General features: G+C 46.8%; 1 protein-coding gene across 1 annotated transcript in view; it reads right to left on the reverse strand.

The window, feature by feature from the left end:
• Window positions 1-20,653, reverse strand: part of pcsk5b (proprotein convertase subtilisin/kexin type 5b) — a 102,959-nt gene that overhangs the window by 19,397 nt on the left and 62,909 nt on the right. The window contains 10 exon segments of the mRNA XM_056296818.1: window positions 229-331; window positions 627-758; window positions 6,409-6,545; window positions 13,253-13,445; window positions 18,376-18,415; window positions 18,417-18,490; window positions 20,468-20,477; window positions 20,479-20,502; window positions 20,504-20,554; window positions 20,556-20,574. Coding sequence (XP_056152793.1) covers window positions 229-331; window positions 627-758; window positions 6,409-6,545; window positions 13,253-13,445; window positions 18,376-18,415; window positions 18,417-18,490; window positions 20,468-20,477; window positions 20,479-20,502; window positions 20,504-20,554; window positions 20,556-20,574 — 783 coding nt within the window.

Here is a 20,653-nt window from a genome sequence, read left to right on the forward strand (position 1 = left end):
GTGGATATCTATCAAACAAAGGACTGTAGACCTCAACAGGGCAGGAACCACGAACTGGGACCTAACCACTGATCTATAATAAACTTTATATTGATTAGTGGACCCAACAGAACCCAGAAAACCACTTGAATGCTCCTGATGTCACCAGCTGGGAAACATGGACAAGTATTAAGAGTACAAAGCAAAATAATGTTCTAATGGTTTGTGAGAACATCATCACATTCTGACCTGGTGTTGTTCTTGAACTTGAGGAAATAGTGGAGGCAGTTGATACAGTGGTGGGGTCCAGGACCCTCACAGCCATTCTCATTGCACTCAGAGTCACAGGGGCCTAGAGACAAACAGATTAAGGACAAACTGTTGAGGCTGCAGCTGAAAGGTCTACATTTTACAATATCATTAATCATTCATGTTTATCAGTGGACTTGATGGAATTATTATCACAGTTTGGTCATACACTTGCACTAGATGAGGAAATATCCTCCGTTGTCATAGTGACATTACCAGCATTTTAAAAACCAGCTGCCTCAGAGTCATGTTCCTCAGCAGTGATGATGGATCTGGACTGTGGGGCGACCACGGCCACTGTCATTTATTTATGTATGGCTGTGGCCGCATCCACCTACCATTGTACTCCTCTGTGAACTCCTCATCAGTAGGTGCCAGCAGGTCTGTGGAGCGGGGCTTGTCATTGCGCAGAGATGAGTATGGGTGTACAGAGGTGCCATAAAGGACCAGTGACCACTCTTTTAGTTTGCCTTGAAAGAAAACAATGTCAGATTATAATTTTTAGGAATACAATTGTGTTTATTTTCAGGATCAAATTGTCACCCTGCTTAATCCATTATTCATTTAATTCATAAAATGTCAACAATAACGACAAATGACCAACACAACATCCCAGAGCCCCAAGCAATCTCTTAACTGTTTACTTAGCCTGACCAAATAAACTGGCGTACTGATTTTATGATATGAATTTGAAAAAGGCAAGTCTTAGTATTTGTGAAGCTGTAACCAAAAATGTTTGATATTTCTACATTATAAATTAATCAAACAATAAGCTGATTAAAAAGGATTACATTTTAGTTTTTCCACGAATGAATTCATCTAATAATAGTTTCAGCACTAATCATTTTACATATACAAAGATTATCAAAAGCTATTTTTCCTGTTGATTTATTGGATCTCCGATACTTCAGCATGCCATAATGATTATGGATTGTTAAAAACTGGTGTATGTTTTTTACTAAGTAATGTCATCCAGACTTTCCTCTTACTTATTGTCAATGTAGCAAACATAATATCAAGCTGAGTAAGATTCAAAAAAAGGACTGGTTGTTAAAATCCCTAGTGTTTGCACTGCAACAGATTCAGTGGAGATCAAACTGGAGATGTCTGCCAAGGTGACATTGCCACCACCAGGACACATCATCAGTTGTGTACCTCAGCATCACAGGGTGTTTCGGCCTTTTATCACAAGACACCCTCCGCTGAGGCAGGCCCACCACAGGTTGATCGGTCCTGGGTGTGTGACCTGTGGTTAGCTGTTCACCCTGGCAGCCCAGACGGCGTCTCTCCTTTTGAGCCAGATCCAGTGGCTAGTCCTCTCAGCAGTGTTTGCTAGCTCTTTGATCACTCTCCTGTGGGCCTGCCCCCTGACTCCTAGTTCCCTCGGGAGTTTTGCTGTGGAGCTGGCAACAAAGCCCCTACAACCCACCTCCACAGGGCGCACCTTCACCTTCCAACCTCTGTCCTCTGCTTCGGCTGCTAGGTTGGCGTACTGCAGCTTCTTACGCTCGTACGCTTCATCGACTGCATCCTCCCAGGGGACTGTGAGCTCAATGATGTAAGCGAGCTGGTTAGAATTGGACCAGAGGACGAGGTCTGGTCGCAAGGTGGTTGTTGCGATCTCTGTCGGGAAGATGAGCTTCTGGCCTAAGTCCACTCACATTTCCCAATCCCTGGCTGAGTTTAGTGAGCCTAAGTTGGGAAGTGAAGGGTTGGCCTTCAGTTTATCCCCCTCTCGAATGAAAGCTGGGAACCGCCGGGGCCCTTCCTGGTTGTTGAAGGGTTGGGCATTGATGGAAACCCTCTTGCAATCGAGTTCAGCTGCCAAGCACCTGAGCACCTGATTGTGTCGCCAGGTGTATCTGCCTTGGGTAAGGCTGGTCTTGCAGCCAATCAAGATATGCTTGAGGGTTGCTGGGGCTGTACACAGGGAGCAAGATGGATTCTCTCCAAACCAGAGATTTAGATTTATGGGAGAGGGCAGGACATCATATGTGGCCTTGATGATGAAACTCAGCCTGTTTGATTCCATGCTCCAGAGCTCACTCCATGTGAGTTTCCTCTTTTCAACACCCTCCCACCTCATCCAGCAACCCTGTTTGGCTTGTGCTACGGCTTTAGCACATCTGGCTGCTTCTTCCTGTCGGCGGACCTCCTCAACCACCATAGTTCGCCGTTCGGTAGTAGTCGCCTTTTGCCAGGTAGGTGTTTTTATTCCCAGGCCAAGGCCACCTCTGCCTTGTTGAACATGGCCTACTACGTCTCGGTGGCGGAGGGCAGATTTCGCCTCCAGTACAGCTGCAGCCAGGGTCCATTTCTTCCCTGTTGCTAGGGTTGGAGCAACTCCTCTCACTATTGGGTCTCGGGATTCTGTGAGGGACATGTCCAGCCTCACTTTGGCACATTTGAATTCCTCAACCAGGCTGGAAATTGGCAGTGCGAGGGCTCCATTGCCGTAGAGTCCAACACTGCTGAGGCACCTTGGCAGTCCAAGCCACTTCCTCACCTGCGAGTTCACTAGCCTCTCCAAGCAATTGGCATGAGATAGTGAGACTTCGTACATGGTTATTGGCCACATGAGTCGGGGTAGCAGCCCAAACTGAAAGCACCAAAGCTTCAACTTCCCGGGCAGTGCAGTGTTGTTGATTTGCCTGAGGCCACTGATTGTATCCTGGCGAAGTTGCTCCAGTTGCTGGGTGTCTTTGAGGTCTGCATTGTACCACCGTCCGAGGCTCTTGATGGGCTTCTCCCGGACCGTGGGGATTGGTTGATCACTAATGCAGAACCGTTCATCTGCTAGTTGGCCTTTGACAATGGAGATGCTGCAAGATTTGCTTGGTTTAAACTCCATTCGTGCCCACTTGATGTTCTCCTGGAGTTTCTGCAGCAGGCGCCTGGTGCATGGTTTTGTTGTTGCTATGGTGGTCAAGTCATCCATGTACGCCCGGATTGGTGGAAGACGCAGGCCATTCCTGGACCTTTCGCCTCCCACCACCCATCGAGATGCACGGATGACGAGCTCCATTGCCATGATGAATGCCAGGGGGGAAATAGTGCAGCCCGCCATAATGCCAAGTGGTGGTGGTGTTCTGTGTTGTGACACAGAACTGGAGATCCTGAAAATAGGTCTTGACCAACTCTGTGATATTTTTGGGGACATGGAAAAAATCAAACGCCGTCCACAGGATCTTGTGAGGAACTGATCCAAAAGCGTTGGCAAGGTCTAAGAAAACCACGTGCAGGTCTCTCCATTCTTTCTTGGCAGCTTGTATCTGGTGCCAGATGATATTAGCATGCTCCAGACATCCTGAGAAGCCATGGATCCCGGCTTTCTGCACTGATGTATCAACAAAGTTGTTTCTTTGCAGGAATGTGGAGAGCCTTTGGGCAATCACACTAAAAAATATCTTTCTCTCTACATTAAGAAGGCTGATCTGGCGAAACTGGCTGATGCAGGAAGAGTTCTTTTCCTTGGGGATCAGAATGCCTCCTGCTCTTCGCCATGCCCTGGGTATGACTCTTTTCTGACATGCCACTTTCATCAGCTTCCAGAGGTATTTCAGGACTCCAGGAGTGTTCTTACAGAGTCTATACTGAATACCATTGGGCCCAGGAGCTGACATCGATCTTGCCTGCTTTACCGTCCTCTCCACCTCGCTCCATGTGGGGGGTCTTGTGTCCATATGGTGGTCAGGTGGGTGAATTGGTGGCATGTCATCCGGGATGGTGACTGGCTCATGTCTCCGGACATCAGAGTAGGTCTTCTTTAGGTGCTCTTCCAGATCTCGTATGGGGACTCTAAGGCTCCCATTTTTCTTGCTGTCAAAAAGGCTCTTGACAAAGCTGTAAGGGTTGCTGTAGAAACGAGTCCTAGCCCGTTCTTTCCTCTTATGCTGTCGTCTGAGGTGTTCTGCTCTTCGCAGCTTTGTCAAATGCTGCTTTATTTCAGCCTGCAGTGCGTCAAGCCCAACCCTCTCTCCCTCTGTGGCCTTCCTCCACTGCTTCCTCAGTTGTCTTCTCTCCTTCACCAACCTGTCAATTTCCCGCTGTCTCCTGGATTTGGGCTGGGTTGAAGGGTCTTTCTGCCTACTGGGTATCTTCTCCTTCACTCCAAATCTCTCTACGCCATAGCTGTAAATGATGGCTCCCATGTTCTCCAGTTTTCTTTCAACTGTTCCCTTTTGACCTTCTAGTAAGAGGACAAGGTCAGAGTTGATGGTCTCCCACTCAATCTTCTGGCTGGACTTGGGCCAAAGGATTTGAGGTTTTCTTCCTTCCATCTTCTTCTCTGCTGCTAGCTGTGGCTGGCCGGGCTCCAGACCGGAGTCCACTGGAGGGTCTATGCAACGTTGAGCTTCGTCTGGGGTGCTGATACCCTGAGGACTGTGGGGGTTCTCCTGCCTCCGGGCTTCACTCGACTGATTTGGCCTACTTCTTAAGAAGTATTGGTCAATGCGAGGCCCCTTACCGAGCTCACTAAGGCACTTCTTTTTGCCTTGATGGATCTTAAGACCCTTCACTGATGTAACCTTTGACCAGCCAGAGATGCAGCTGTGCAGCTTTTGTCCTGCCAGTGCTGATGATCCATCAGTTGCAGTGCTGGTCATCCGACTCGTTGTCAAATCCTTTCCTTGTTCCGTTACCATGTAATCCACCTGTGAGTCATCTTGTGCCCCCGCTCTCGCAGACTCTGGGGGTATTCTTCTCCTTAAAGTTTTCGTAGCAATATTGGGTGGATCCAGGAACGCTAACTAGCGTTGGATCCTGCTAGTATGAGTCGCTAGCCCATACCGGCCCCGTTGGGGTCTATTCCCTCCTGTCAGCAGTCTTTCCAGGCCGTCATCTGGTCTTTCCCTGATTGTCAGCTGCCCTAATATTAAGTTTTGGTGCTGCAATGACATGGTAAAGAATACTGCTTCATGTCTACAACTGCCATTTTTATTCATTAGAGGAGCAATTGATAAATATCTTAAGCTCTAAGCTACAAGTCATTTAACTCTCCTAGCCCCACCCCCTTTTTCTCCCCAGTTGTACACAGCCAATTACCCCACTCTTCCGAGTCATCCCGGTTGCTGCTCTCTGCTGAGCCCGGGAGGGCTGCAGACTACCACATGCCTCCCCCGATACATGTAGAGTCGCCAGCCACTTCTTTTCACCTGACAGTGAGGAGTTTCGCCAGGGGGACCTAGCACGTGGGAGGATCACGCTATTCCCCCCAAGTCCCCCCCCCCGAACAGGCACCCTGACCGACCAGAGGTGGCACTAGTGCAGCAACCAGGACACATATCCGCATCCGGCTTCCCACCCGCAGATATGGCCAATTGTGTCTGTAGAGACACCCAACCAAGCCAGAGGTAACGTGGGGATTCGAACTGGCAAGCCCTGTGTTGGTAGGCAATAGAATAGACTGACACACTACCCGGATGCCCCACATCCCAAGGTATTTTCAGCTACCATAGTGTAAAGAACTTAGGTTAAGTACTACCAAAGTGCATGACAACAATTACACTAGATAAACACCAAGTACCCTGCAACTGTTATGCCGGTGATTCTTTTTATTATACAAGAACAGGTTGTATTGTTTGTATAGTCTCTACATATGGTACTCTATTTTGTCACATGAATGTTAAGTTACACTGTCCAGGGGCGTAAATCTGATATCAACTTTGGAGGGGACAATTACATGAAATTTTCTCAAGCACAATTCCTGAGTGGGACACCAAAAGTAGTGCTGTATGTCAAGGGCGAAATATTGGGGGGGGATATCATATTTTTCCCAGGATACGGGGGTCGTGCCCCCCCCCGTGATTTCCGCCTATGACTATGTCAGTCACAGAAGAGTAAGGCAGTCAAGGTGCTGCAAAATCCTGTGTACTTGCTAACAACTAAGCCCCTCTATGTCAAGGTGGTGGATCTTTACTCTAACTGTAAAGAGAATTGTGCCTTGTTTTAAGCCAAAACACTGATTATTTGTAAACTAAAAGATATAGAGAAACACAGAAATGTGACCTAAGCAAATTTCAACCTGTGCAGACTGTTGTAATCAGCATAGTAGCTCATTCTTCAAATCTTATATCACTTATTGAGATTTTTCTGTTTTGTTAGTAGTACTTTCAGTACCTGGCACTTTCTGGCTGCGGAGCTGAGATGGTGAGTCATGGATCTCTAGTATCCAGTCTCCTGCTGCCTTCTCCCCCCAGCAGTGAGTGGTCATAAACTCCCAATTCTTAAACCCTTCCATGGAATGGTCGAACAACCTGGACAACAGGATAACATGTTCACAAACTCACACATTCAGACCTGCAAGCAAACATGACATGTGAGTGCAGTAATGCACACACAAATTATGCAGAGACATCAAGTAAAGACACAGCGCAAAGAAAGTACCTGTGCAAGCAATTGCAATCATGTAAGCTGCAGCCATAGTCCTTTAGCTGTAGACATATATTGCACAAGGTTGTGGTCAGCATGAGGTGCTGCTAACTTTATACCCAGTATTGTTCAAAAGAGATAGCATTAATATTTACTCATGGACAACACACACACACACACACACACAAAAGAAAATAATTGAGAGAATGCAAGAAAGCAGACAAAAAGATTACAACTACATGTGGTAGGCCCAAAAGAGGCCTATAGCCCAGGGGAGTGTGTGTGTGTGTGTGTTGGTTGTTCTTAGTGGAACATACCTGTGTCCAAAACAACCTGTTGGAGCAAGGAGTTAGATCATTAACGTAAACAAAAGCATATTAGCCAAAACATTGTGACCATCTGCCTAATATGCGATTGGTCTTCCATGTGCCACAAAAACGACGCCGAAATGCTGAGGCATGGCCCCTAAGGTGTCCTGTGGTATCTGGCAGCAAAACATTAGCTGCAGATCTTTCAAGTCCTGTAAGTTGCGAGATCGAACTTGTCGGTCCAGCACATCCCACACATGCTCAACCTGATTGAGCTCTGGAGAATTTGGAGGGCAGGGCAAAACTTGAAAGCAGTCTTCCCTCTGGACTCTGGGGGAAGTCTTCCCTCTGGTCCCAATGAAAAAAAAAAAAAACAACAAAAAATCCCAATGCCCCAGTGCAGTGATGGGGACACTGTGCTGTAGGAGATGTCCTTTGGATGAGACGTTAAACCGAGATCGGGACTCACTGTGGTCATTAAAGATCCCATGGTACTTATGGCAACGAGTAGGGGGTCCCCCAGTGTCTTGGCAAAATTCCCAACCTGGCCACCTAATCATCCCCCCCCCGTGTAAATTCACTCGGTGATTCCTCCTTCTCCACCTCAAATTGATGTGTTGTGAATGTTCTGGTGCAAAATGGTTGCCATGCATCACCTAGGTGGGTGCTACATATTGGTGGTGGTTGAAGTGAGTTTCCCCCTTCAATATGAAGCACTTTGGGTGTCTAGATGAATCACTATACAAATATTATATATATATATATATATATATATATATATATATATATATATATATATATATATATATATATATATACGGCGGTGTCCACCGGCAGTGAGGGAAGCCATCAGGCTCAAGAAGGAGGCCTTTCGGACTTGGTCAGACCAGGGGTCTCCTGAAGCAGCAGACAGCTACCAGGAGGCCAGACGGGCTGCAGATTCGGCGGTCGCGGAAGCAAAAACTCGGGTGTGGGAGGAGATCGGCGAGGCTACGGAGGAGGACTTTCCGGCAGGCTCGAGGAAGTTCTGACAAACCATCCAGGGCCGCTCAGGGAAGCAGGGCTTGTCTCAGGCTGTGTTCAGCCGAGGAGAGGAACTGTTGAGCCGGAGCGGGAATGTTGTCGAGAGGTAGAAATAACACTTTGAGGTGCTGCTGAACCCGGCTGACATGTCCTCAGTGGAGGAGGTAGAGTCTGAAGACTCAGGGAAAGCCCCACCCATATCCCTGGCAGAGGTCTCTGGGGTAGTTAAAAAGCTCCTCAGGGGCAAGGCGCCAGGTGTGGATGAGATTCGCCCTGAGATGCTGAAGGCTCTGGACATTGTTGGGCTGTTTTGGTTGACACGCCTCTTCAGTGTTGTGTGGACGTCAGGGACAGTACCTGTGGAATGGCAGACTGATATTTAAAAAGGGGAACCAAAGGCTGTGCTCCAATTATCGGGGCATCACATTGCTCAGCCTCCCTGGGAAAGTCTACTCTAGGGTGCTAGAAAGGAGGCTCCAACCGATTGTCGAACCTCGGATCAAGGAGGAACAATGTGGATTCCATCCTGGCCATGGAACAACGGACCGACTCTTTATCCTTGCGGAAGTTCTGAGGGAGGCATGGGAGTTTGACCAGCCAGTCTACATGTGTTTTGTGGACTTGGAGAAGGCTTATGTACCCCGGGGCACTCTGTGGGGGGTACTGCAGGAGTATGGGGTACTGGGGCAGTTGCTACAAGCCATCTGGTCCTTGTATAACCAAAGTGAGAGCTGTGTCCACATTCTCGGCACAAAGTCAATCACATTTTCGGTGGGTGTCGGACTCCGCCAAGGTTGTCCCTTGTCTCCGATTCTGTTTGTGATATTCATGGACAGGATTTCAAGGGGCAACCAAAGTGAGGAGTTTGTCCATTTTGGGAACCTCAGAACTGCATCTCTACTCTTCGCAGATGATGTGGGTTGTTTGGCTTCATCAGAACACGACCTCCAGCACGCACTGGAGCAGTTTGCAGCTGAGTGTGAAATGGCTGGGATGAGAGTTAGCACCTCCAAGTCTGAGGCCATGGTTCTCTAGGAAAATGGTGGATTGCTCCCTCCGGGTTGAGGATGAATTGTTGCCTCAAGTGAAGGAGTTCAAGTATCTCGAAGTCTTGTTCACGAGTGAGGGTAGGATGGAGCGAGAGATTGACAGGCGGGTTGGTGCAGCATCAGCAATAATGCGAACGTTGTACCGGACCATTGTGGTGAAACGGGAGCTGAGCCGGGAGGCATAGCTCTCAATTTACCAGTCAATCTTCGTTCCAACCCTCACCTATGGTCATGAGCTTTGGGTAGTGACCGAAAGGGTGAGATCACAGATACAAGCGGCTGAAATTAGTTTCCTCTATAGGGTGTCTGGGCTCAGCCTCAGAGATAGGGTGAGGAGCTCGGGCATCCGGAGGGAGCTCGGAGTAGAGCTGCTGCTCCTTCGTGTTGAAAGGACCCAGTTGAGGTGGTTCGGGCATCTGATTAGGATGCCTCCTAGGCGCCTTCCTTTGGAGGTTTACCAGGCACAGCCAACTGGGAAGAGACCCCAGGGTAGACCCAGAACTCACTGGAGGGGCTACATGTCCAATCTGGCCTGGGAATGCCTTGGGATCCCCCAGGAGGAGCTGAAGGGCAATCCTGGGGAGAGGAACATCTGGAGTGCCCTACTTAGCTTGATGCCACCGCGACCCGACCCCGGAAAAGCGGCTGAAGATGAATGAATGAATGAATGAATGAATATATATGCACACAGACACAGACACACACACAGACACACACAGACACACACAGACACACACACACACACACACACACACACACACACACACACACACACACACACACACTACCCAATCAGCCAAAATATTGTGTTGGTCCCCCTTGTGCTGCCAAAACAGCTCTGACCCATCAAGGCATGGACTCCACAAGCCCTCTGAAGGTGTCCTCTGGTATCTGGCACCAAGACGATAGCAGCAGATCCTTCAAGTCCTGTAAGTTGTGAGGTGGGGCCTCCATGGATCAGACTTGTTTTTCCAGCACATCCCACATATGCTCGCTTGGATTGAGATCTTGGGAATTTGGAGGCCAAGGCAACACCTTGAACTATTTGTCATGTTCCGCAAACCATTCCTGAACAATTTTTGCAGTGTGGCAGGGTGCATTATCCTGCTGAAAGAGGCCACTGCCATCAGGGAATACCGTTGCCATGAAGGGGTGTCAATTGTTTGCAACAATATTTAGGTACATGCTATGTGTAAAGTGACATCCACATGAATGCCAGCACCCAAGGTTTCCCAGCAGAACATTTTCGAGAGCATCACACTGCCTCCACCAGCTTGTCTTCTTCCCATAGTGCACCCTGGTGCCATCTCTTCCCCAGGTAAACAATACACACACATCCAGCCATCCACACGATGTAAAAAAAAAACGTGAGTCATGAAACCAGGCCACCTTCTTCCATTGCTCCATGATCCTGTTCTGATGCTCACGTGCCCGTTGTAGGCGCTTTTGGTGGTGGAAAGGGGTCATAATGGTTACTGACTAGTCTGCGGCTCCGCATCCCCATACGCAGCAAGCTGTGATGCACTGTGTTCTGACACCTGTCTATCATAACCAGCATTAACTTTTTCAGCATTCAGATCTGACCAGAAGGGCTAGCCTTTGCTCCTCACACGCATCAATGAGCCTTGGGCACCCATGACCCTGTCCCCGGCTCACCAGTTGCCCATCCTTGGACCACTTTTGGGAGGTACTGACCACTGCATACTGGAAACATCCAACAAGACCTGCCATTTTGGAGATGCTCTGACCCAGGCCTCTAGCCAATACATTTTGGCCCTTTTCAGAGTCACTCAGATCCTTATGCTTGCCCATTTTTCCTGCTTCCAACACATCAACCTCAAGAACTGACTGTTCACTTGCTGCCTAATATATCCCACCCTTTGACACGTACCACTATAATGAGATAATGGTAAATGGACTGCATTTATATAGCGCTTTTCTGGTCTACTTACCACTTAAAGTGCTTTACAATATATGCCTCACATTCACCCATTCACATACAAATAACCTATAATAATGATCAATGTTATTCACTTCACCTTTCAGTAGTTTCAGTGTTTTGGCTGATCGGTGTATATCATATATGCACACACACACACACACACACACACACACACACACACACACACACACACACACACACACACACACGCACGCATACACGCGCACACACACACACACACACACACAAGATCACAGAAGTGAGCATACCCTTCACAATTTTGCTAACTTTTCATTGCATTTTTCAAAGCAGCTGCTTTTAGAAGCACTAGCCTTAAGTTTATTATACAAGAGACATTCAATGAATTGTGTGTGAGTGTAAAACTATTGTTGCAAGAAAACAAGGTAACACTTTAAATATTTCTCAAAAGGGTAACAGCAAAGTAGAAATGTTAAAAGACATGCTGAAATCATAAAAGTGTTGTCTGAAGAAATGTTTTCCTTAAAATCCTGTAGAAGTAATCAGTATCGCACCTCATGGCAAACAACTCTCTGAAGATCTCAAAGACAAGATTGTTGCCCTTCATAAAGATGGCAAAGCATACAGAAAGATCAGTGCATCCTTAAAATTAAGCTTCAACACAGTGCCCAGGGTAATACAGAGAATTTCTAAGAATCACACAACAGAGAATCAGTCACATAGACAGACCTAAGAAGATGACCGCACGTTCTGTCTGCCAAGATTGCAGTCTGGCTCTCCAGGAGAGGCCTAAGTGCTGCCAGTATTAACGAAGGGGTTTCCGCCACATCTAACCAGCCTGTAAGTGCACAAGTCACATGTTGCAGACTCCGCCAGGTAGACTTGAATGGATGTCGTCCACTTTACTCAAACCAGTCCACAAGCAGGGTCACCTGCAGTTCACTGAGGCACACAGATCCAGGACCCTAGACTACTGGCAGCATGTCCTGTGGTCTGATGAAACAAAGATCAACTTGTTTGGCTCCCAGTGTACAGTGTGTATAGCGGCGACATGATGAACAGTACCGAGACAAATGCGTCATCCCTACTGTCAAGCACGATGGTGGCAGTGTCCTTGTTTGGGGCTGTGTGAGTGCTTCCAGTACTGGAGAGCTCAACTTAATTAATGGAATTATGGATTCCACAATTTATTGTGACATTTTGAAGGAGAAGAGGATACCCTCTCTGTGAAAGCTTGGTCAAAAAGCTGTATTTCAGCAAAACATTGACCCGGAGCGTTTGTGCCAAGCAGAGGCCTGCTTTTCTAAAGAAGAGGAAGGTGAAAGAGGGCATCCAGGTAGCATAGCGGTCTATTCCATTGCTTAGCAACACGGGGATCGCCGGTTCGAATCCTCATGTTACCTTCGGCTTGGTCGGATGTCCCTACAGACACAACTGGCCATGTCTGCGGGTGGGAAGCCGGATGTGGGTATGTGTCCTGGTCACTGCACTAGCACCTCCTCTGGCTGATTGGGGCGCCTGGTCAGGGGGGAGGAGGAACAGGGGGGAATAGCGCAATCCTGCCACGCGTTACATCCCCCTGGCAAAACTCCTTACTGTCAGGTGAAAAGAAGCGGCTGGTGACTCAACATGTATCGGAGGAGGCATATGGTAGTCTGCAGCCCTCCCCGGATTGGCAGAGGGAGTGGAGCAATGACTGGAACAGCTCAGAAGAGCGGGGTAATTGGCTGGATACAATTGGAGAGAAAAGGGGGGGGGGGTCCAAAAAAAAGAAAGGAAGGAAGGTGAAAGTGATTGAGTGGCCAAGCATGTCGGCAGAGTTTAACACCACCGAACACCTCTGGGGCATACTGAAACACAAGGTGCAGCATTGTCGGGTGTCAAACTTCCAGCAGTTCCAATAGGCCATTGCAGAGGAGTGGCAGAACATCCCAGTTGAGACATATGCAACTCTGGCTAACTCTATGCCCAGTAGAATTGAGGCTGTCAAAAAAATCAGTGAGGCTCACACAAAATATTGACATTTGTACATATTCTAATTAGGGTGTACGCACTTTTGTTGTTACCCTTTTGAGAAATCGTCAAACAATGTTACCTTGTTTTCATGCAACAATAGTTTTGCACTTGCACACAACTCACCTGAATATCTCTTCTATAATAAACTCAAGGCCTGTACTTCTAATGAAGCTGCTTTAAAGTTGCAATAAAAAGTCTGCCAAATTTGTACTCAATTTTGTGAGCTACTATATATATATATTTTTTTTTTAAATATATAAACAAATCATGTTTACCGGTTGGCAAGCAGCTGAGACTTGGTCCCGGAGGGTGAGGTGAGGTTTATTGACAGGTCCCCACGGCGAGGATGTGTGATTGTAATGCGTACGACCACATGCTCAAGGTAGATCACATGGTGGTTTGGGTTGTCAGTGCAGCCCGTCGCCTTGTACACAGAACGCACCACATGCTCGGAACGGATAGTTCTGAAACAACAAGGAGGCCATTCAAACCACTGAAAAGGCAGAAGTCAGACAGTGACACATTAAATCTGATGTAAAGAGAATTTATATGTTCTGATTTTGACCAAACTATTGTGAAATGGTGCTGTGCATAGTTGCTCCATTATCAAGGAGGAGACAAACCAAACTTAAAAACGTGATGATACTCAAAGATTTTCTGCTGGCAAAGGGACAATATTGGCTGAAATCTGTTACCATGGCTTTCTAAAACATAAATAACATCTCAGATGATAGCACATTTCATTATTTGCTGGTATGAGAAAGTTTGCTCCAGAAATAAAAGGCATGGGGTGGGGGTTTACACATGAAAAGCATTTTTTTGCTCCTTACAAGGTATGCATCCTTCTTTTGATATATGCTACTTCTTCAAATATGTAAGTAAGAAAACACCATTACTGAGTCAATAAATGTAGAAACACATGAAAAGAAAAGCCAGTTTTTATCCAAAAACTCAACTTTCCAAGACAATAGTTTTGTGCCATGGAAACTGGGCAGCATGAGCCAGAAACAAACAAGAACAATGTTATTTGTTCTGTCTGCTATGCAAAGAGCTAACAGATATTTGGATTGGCTATCGGGCCTTCCCTTAGTTTCTAACAGCCCAGTGAGGAACAACTGAGGTATGATCTACTATATGAACCATACAATAACAGAAAGAAAATACCAGTGGCCTGATCCAATGCATGAGGTACTGGATATCATCTTGCTAGCTCTGGGCCTTGATAGAGACTAATAAGTTGCCATTCTACAGCAATAGCAAGTGGAGCTCGTCCGTGCCTGGACCAACTCAACAAGTCTGCAACTCTGGATCAGAGACAGAAGAACATTACTCTTTTACTGGAAACTAAAACCTAGCTGGCAAATTATCTCTGTTGGCAAAAAAATTATAAAAGGAATCACGGTAATTTATGTCTCTTAACTTCTCCCCTCCAAATTAGAGACAATGATATGCCTTTTCTGGCTTTGTATTGGAATCCATGCTATTACAATGTTTTTTAGGCTTACAACTGTGGCGTAGATGTTTTTTGGGGCCGTAAATGATACTATACAGATGTTCATTGATGCAGAGGAAAATTAATGTAACCTGTACTGCTATCCAATAAATCTAGCAGTTAAGATCATCTTTAGAGGTGCAAAAAATAAAAGACTCCTTGGAATGCATTTTTTAGACGTGGCTGGAACAAAACTGTTAAAAAGAGTTACCCCATAGTCTTTATGATAACTAAACAAAGTTACTTGTGATCAAACCAAGAAAGGCCTTTCCAGACCTAGAAGGAAATTCTAACGAGTGACCCCCCCCCCCCACCCCCACCCTGTTGATCTTTCTTTCACAGGTCCAGTGTGAACAAAGTCATATCAAAAATTATTGATGGGGTGTCCGGGTAGCGTAGCGGTCTATTCCATTTCATACCAACACGGGGCTCGCCGGTTCGAATCCCCGTGTTACCTCTGGCTTGGTTGGGCATCTCTACAGACACAACTGGCCATGTCTGCAGGTGGGAAGCCGGATGTGGGTATGTGTCCCGGTCGCTGCACTAGTGCCTCCTTTGGTCGGTCGGGGTGCCTGTTCGGGAGGGAGGGGGAACTGGGGGGAATAGCGTGACCCTCCCACACGCTATGTCCCCCGGGCAAAACTCCTCACTGTCAGGTGAAAAGAAGTGGCTGGCAACTCCACATGTATTGGAGGGGGCATGTGGTAGTCTGCAGCCCTCCCCGGATCGGCAGAGGGGGTGAAGCAGCGACCGGAACAGCTCGAAAGTGTGGGGTAATTGGCCAAGTACAAATTGGGGAGAAAAAGGGGGAAAAAAGAAAAAAATTAGTGATGATGTTTCTTTCTGTGGACAGTTTTATTGATGAGTTTATCAGCTAAACGTGGCTTTTTATGAAAGGCCGACATAAGCTAACAGCAATGTGCAACAGCAGTTTTCTTGCCCATTTTCTTGAACCTGATTTATAATGGAAAATTTGAATCAGATAACTAATATCACCCACATGCCTGCAGACCATTGTGGTGTATTTGATTGGCGTAAGAGTGATGTCTCTTAAGAATGAAACAAATAAAGTAAAAAAAACAGCTCTCTTGAAGCAGGTTAATTTAAAGGTGGTGTGTGTGTGTCCCCCCGTAGAACCTGCTGTCTGAGAAAGCCAGCACCATGTAAAGTAATAGACAATCAAGATCTGCCACTCAACTTGTCCTTGCTCCAGGCTAGTCAGTGTCACTTCATCTTCCAGCAATACTCGATTACTGATTGAAAGGCTGACAGTGATGATAGCTGGGGGACCAATAGCCAGTATAAATACACAATGCTAAAAACATTGAAAACATCAGAACACACTTGGATTTGCTAATACATAAGCCATGGAATAACAGGGAAAAAAAATCACCGATTGTCTCTTCCAGAGGTAGTCGATTACTGATTGAAAAGCTGACAGAAGTAATGGTTGGGGAGACCGGGGCTGACATCACAGCTCCAGCTTCTCAACAACACTACACAGATATCTGAACTGTACGCATGGGACTGAGCAGAGCAGATGCAGAGCCGATTAGGACCAGCCTGATTACACACAGATCAGGCAGTTTTCCTTGCATGTGATCCAACGGGGAGTGAAGCAAGCCATTGCAGACCAGGACATTACCAAACTCACACAGAGGGGCCAGCCAGAGGGTGTGTGGGAACACAGCAATGATGGTAAGGTTGGAGTTATGTAGCAAGCTCAGGGCGCAATAACACAAGGGAGAACCATAGGAAAAAAAAACATACACTAGTGTAATCTACGTACACGCACACACACACACACACACACACACACACACACACACACACACACACACACACACACACACACACACACACACACACACACACACACACACACACACAAATGCATCTACACAGGCAAGCTGCACAAAATAGTAGAGGAAAAAAGACAAAATGTATATGGTTTTTAAATGTACACAGACACACATGACTTTTCTCTCACACCACTTTTACTCCATCTTTTTTTACTCATACGGCATGCAAGCACACGTTTTTACATTCATTCAATTTTATTTATGTATTTATTCATATTTTCTGTATTGAGTGTAAAGCACTTTGTAACTGTGTGTTTTTAAAAGTGCTATATATGTACAAAATTTTACTTACTTACTTACATCCAGAGAAGGTTTGTTGGAGAATATTTGTAACCTATTTCTTTTCTTTTTTTTTAAAAATGTTTCCCCCTTTTCTCCCCAATTGTATCTGGCCAACCACTCTTCTGAGCCGTCCCTGTTCGCTGCTCCACCCTCTCTGCCGAGCCGGGGAGGGCTGCAGACTACCACATGTCTCCTCTGATACATGTGGAGTCACCAGCCGCTTGTTTTCACCTGACAGTGAGGAGTTTCACCAGGGGGACACAGCGCGTGGGAGGATCACGCTATCCCCCCAGTTCCCCCCTCCCCCCTGAACAGGTGCCCTGACCGACCAGAGGTGGCGCTAGTGCACCGACCGGGGACACATACCCACATCCAGCTTCCCACCCCGCAGACACGCCCAATTGTGTCTGGAGGGACGCCCCGACCAAGCCGGAGGTAACGCGAGGATTTGAACTGCAATCCCCATGTTGGTAGGCAACGGAATAGAGTGCTACGCTACCTGGAATGCCCCTGTAACCTGTTTCTAAGCCGTCTGCAGAGATTTTTTTTCAGAGAATATTGAATACAGACTTTCAGGATTTTTTGTCTGTCATTTACGATAATTGGCCACTTCACACATATTGTCCATATCTTTGTAATACATCACTGAACCATAAAAATGAAAGGTCATTATATTCTTGACAATACCCACCTCTCAGTTATTGGACAAATGTACGAATGCTCAATTCATATAACTTTTGGACTAGTGTAAGATCGCCATGGAATTCCACGAAGTCCACTTTGCCTCAATCCCGCTACACAAGAGACCCTGAGGCAAAATGCTATCCAGTGAGGTACTGTGGCCTGATTTGTGTCTATCTTAGGGTCTATGGTATGAGAATGTTTTGGGAACTTCTCTTGCAGCCTACCTGTGAACCACCTCCCTCCATTACACAAAAACGTGAAGAAAGTGAACTGATGTTTTCAATTCTTTCAGCTGACAGTCAGATTCCAGGAATTTCACTACGGCCAAATTAACCCAAAACACAGAGGCCAGAGCACGCCTGCCTGACACGAGGTGGACTTTACATAAGCCTCATATGGACTGACTTTTGAGGCCAAGCAGAACAGCCAGAAAGGCACAGATTACGCTACAGCCACTGGTCACTAGTCAGCCTGAGAGCAAAAATAACCTCCAGAAACAGGGCCCGTGCTCACCAAGCTTAACACAGAGCACTGCTCAAGCTTCCAGCTGCATCGAGAATAACAAGCTGGGAAGCCCTGGCTCTGTGTCCTGTGTCTGAGTGTGTGTGTGTATGTGTGTGTGTGTGTGTGTGTGTGTGTGTGTGTGTGTGTGTGTGTGTGTGTGTGAGTGTGTGTGTGTGTGTGTGTGTGTGTGTCGTGTGTTTAAGATCTTTTGTGAGAACCATGCTGCCAGAACTAATCTTAGCCCCTATCAAGGTATTGCTTGCACAACTCTCTCTCTCCCCCTCTCTCCTCTCTCTCCTCTCTCTCTCTCTCTCCTCTCTCTTCTCCTCTCTCTGCTCTCGTCTCTCTCTCTCGTCTCTCTCTCTCATCTCCCTCTCTCTCTCTCTCTCTCTCTCTCTCTCTCACAACACACACACACACACACACACAGGTGCATAAGGGTGAGAAAAAATGACAATGAAATGAAAGATGAAAGACAGAGAGGAAGGGGGAGGGGATGAGGGAGAGAGACAGAAGCAGTGCGTGTGTGTGTGTGTGTGTGAGTGTGTGCATATGTGTTCTTTCTCTACCTTTATCTGTCGGTCTGCACTCTCCACACAAATGTGCTGGGCAGGGGACTTGCTTCCATCGCTCTGCCTCCTTCACCATGGCCTCAGCATCCATCAGTCCAAAGCCATACAGGTGGCTGACTATGAAACACACGGGACCATTAGTCCAATCATCCATCATTTGCTCTCCAATTAATTCACCAGTTAGTTTGCCAACCAAGTACAATAGAGTTTTCAAATAAGCAAACTACAGCATTTTTCGAGAACGCCATTGTTTATTTTTGTTCTTGAAGTGACATTTTGCTGATGGGTTTTATGAATGTGCAAACAGTACTGGTGAGTACTGTAGTGAACTGTCCTCTCTGTGAACTATATTGATGGAGAAATCTGTGTTATCCTGCTCACAGAGGTCCTTTCCCACAGTGCCTACACATACCAGAATGCATTGAGCATAAGCCTCTGTATTGATGTCCAAAAAATCCTCTGCACTAGGGTTGTGGGACATCATTTCCCACCATCGGAAATGGAGCTTAGCAGGGAGAACCAGTACGTGTTTCTGAACAGCGAGTTTAATGTAGACTAGATGTTAGAAACTCTGCTGGGCTGTAGTTTTTCTTTTTGGATTTTTCCCCCTTTTCCTCCCCAATTGCATCCAGCCAATTAACCTATTTTCTGAGCTGTCCTGGTCCACTGCTCCACCCCTCGTCTGCCAATCCGGGGAGGGCTGCAGACTACCACATGCCTCCTCCGATACATGTGGAGTCACCAGCCGCTTCTTTTCACCTGACAGTGAGGAGTTTCGCCAGGGGGATGTAGCATGTAGGAGGGTCACCCTATTCCCCCCAGTTCCCCCTCCCCCCTGAACAGGCGCCCCAGACCCCAGATATGGCCAATTGTATCTGTAGGGAACACTCGACCAAGCCGGAGGTAACAGAGGGATTCAAACCGGTGATCCCTGTGTTGATATGCAACGGAATAGACTGCTACACTACCCGGATGCCCAGGCCGTAGTTCTTTTGGCCGTCAACTGACGCCACGATACGTCAAGCTGGCAGCTGGAGACTCGGTTTAACTGCCGCTCCAGAGGTGCAGATATCTGCTGTCCCTGTTGCAGACAGGCCAAGATAAAGTTAAACGTCTGTGAGTTTTCCCTTTAAATCTCGAGATTACACAATCGTACATTTCAGAGAACATAAAGCGTTCCTGTAATAAATAGTTATTGAGAGGACTTTTTGACAGTTTTTGGTTGTTATCTTTTAACACATCAATATATCAGCTGCTGCGTCTAGTGTTGCCCAATTTTTCTTAGTTAGGGAGCCAAAGGAGGGCAAATGGGAATATAAAAATGTGTCCATATATTTATTTCTAATCTTGACATCCTATAGGATGTCTGCCATGTCTCTCAAAGTCTGTGTGGTGGGGGGAAAAACTTTGCATGCAGGGTAGTAGTCCACAACACATGGCAAATTTTATGAAAGCAGCCCTCACAAAAAGCCCTAAACACTTTGCTTTTATTGGTGCTGAAGAAGCAGTTCTTTTGACAAACAGCGAGAAAAAACAACTCAAAGATAAAACAATCCAAAAAAAAAAAAAACTCTCTCAATTATTCTTTTTACTTCTGTCAACCACCTCCATTCTGATACAGCCCATACACCGCACACACACACACACACACACACACACACACACACACACACACAACACACACACACACACAACACACACACACACACACACACACACACAGAGTTTTACTCGTCTTTGAAACTGCCCGCTTGGTAGAATCTCCAGGCACACTGGGCTCGCAGCCTTGTTGAGCCATACACCCCCACCCACCGTGCCCTCGCCAGTCAAGCGTACACAAGCATCCGTGCACAAAGTTATGAAACAAAGAGCACCACATGGTCTTTGACAGGTTAACTAGCAGCAGTTCACTTTCTGAAGACAGCATCAACTTGGATAAGCAATAGAGGATTGTGTGTGTGTGTTTGTGCATAGTGTATGTATGCATCCCATCTGTGGCGGTTTGTATGTCTGAGTGTGTGTGTGTGTGTGTGTGTGTGTGTGTGTGTGTGTGTGTGTGTGTGTGTGTGTGTATGTGTGTGTGTGTGTGTTTACCATTGTAACCAGGCAGCGTTGGTCTTCCAGTCAGGGGGCATTGAGATGTCCTGCTCTAGATGTCTTTACAATGATATGCTGGACGTCTCCTCCATGTTAGCAGGGGGCTGGGGGACTGGGGGACGAGAACACAAACACTGATACATTAATACATACTTCTATTTCAACAGACAGGGAACGCCACGA

Source organism: Lampris incognitus, chromosome 1, assembly GCF_029633865.1.
Source record: "Lampris incognitus isolate fLamInc1 chromosome 1, fLamInc1.hap2, whole genome shotgun sequence".
NCBI classification, from domain to species: Eukaryota; Metazoa; Chordata; class Actinopteri; order Lampriformes; family Lampridae; genus Lampris; species Lampris incognitus.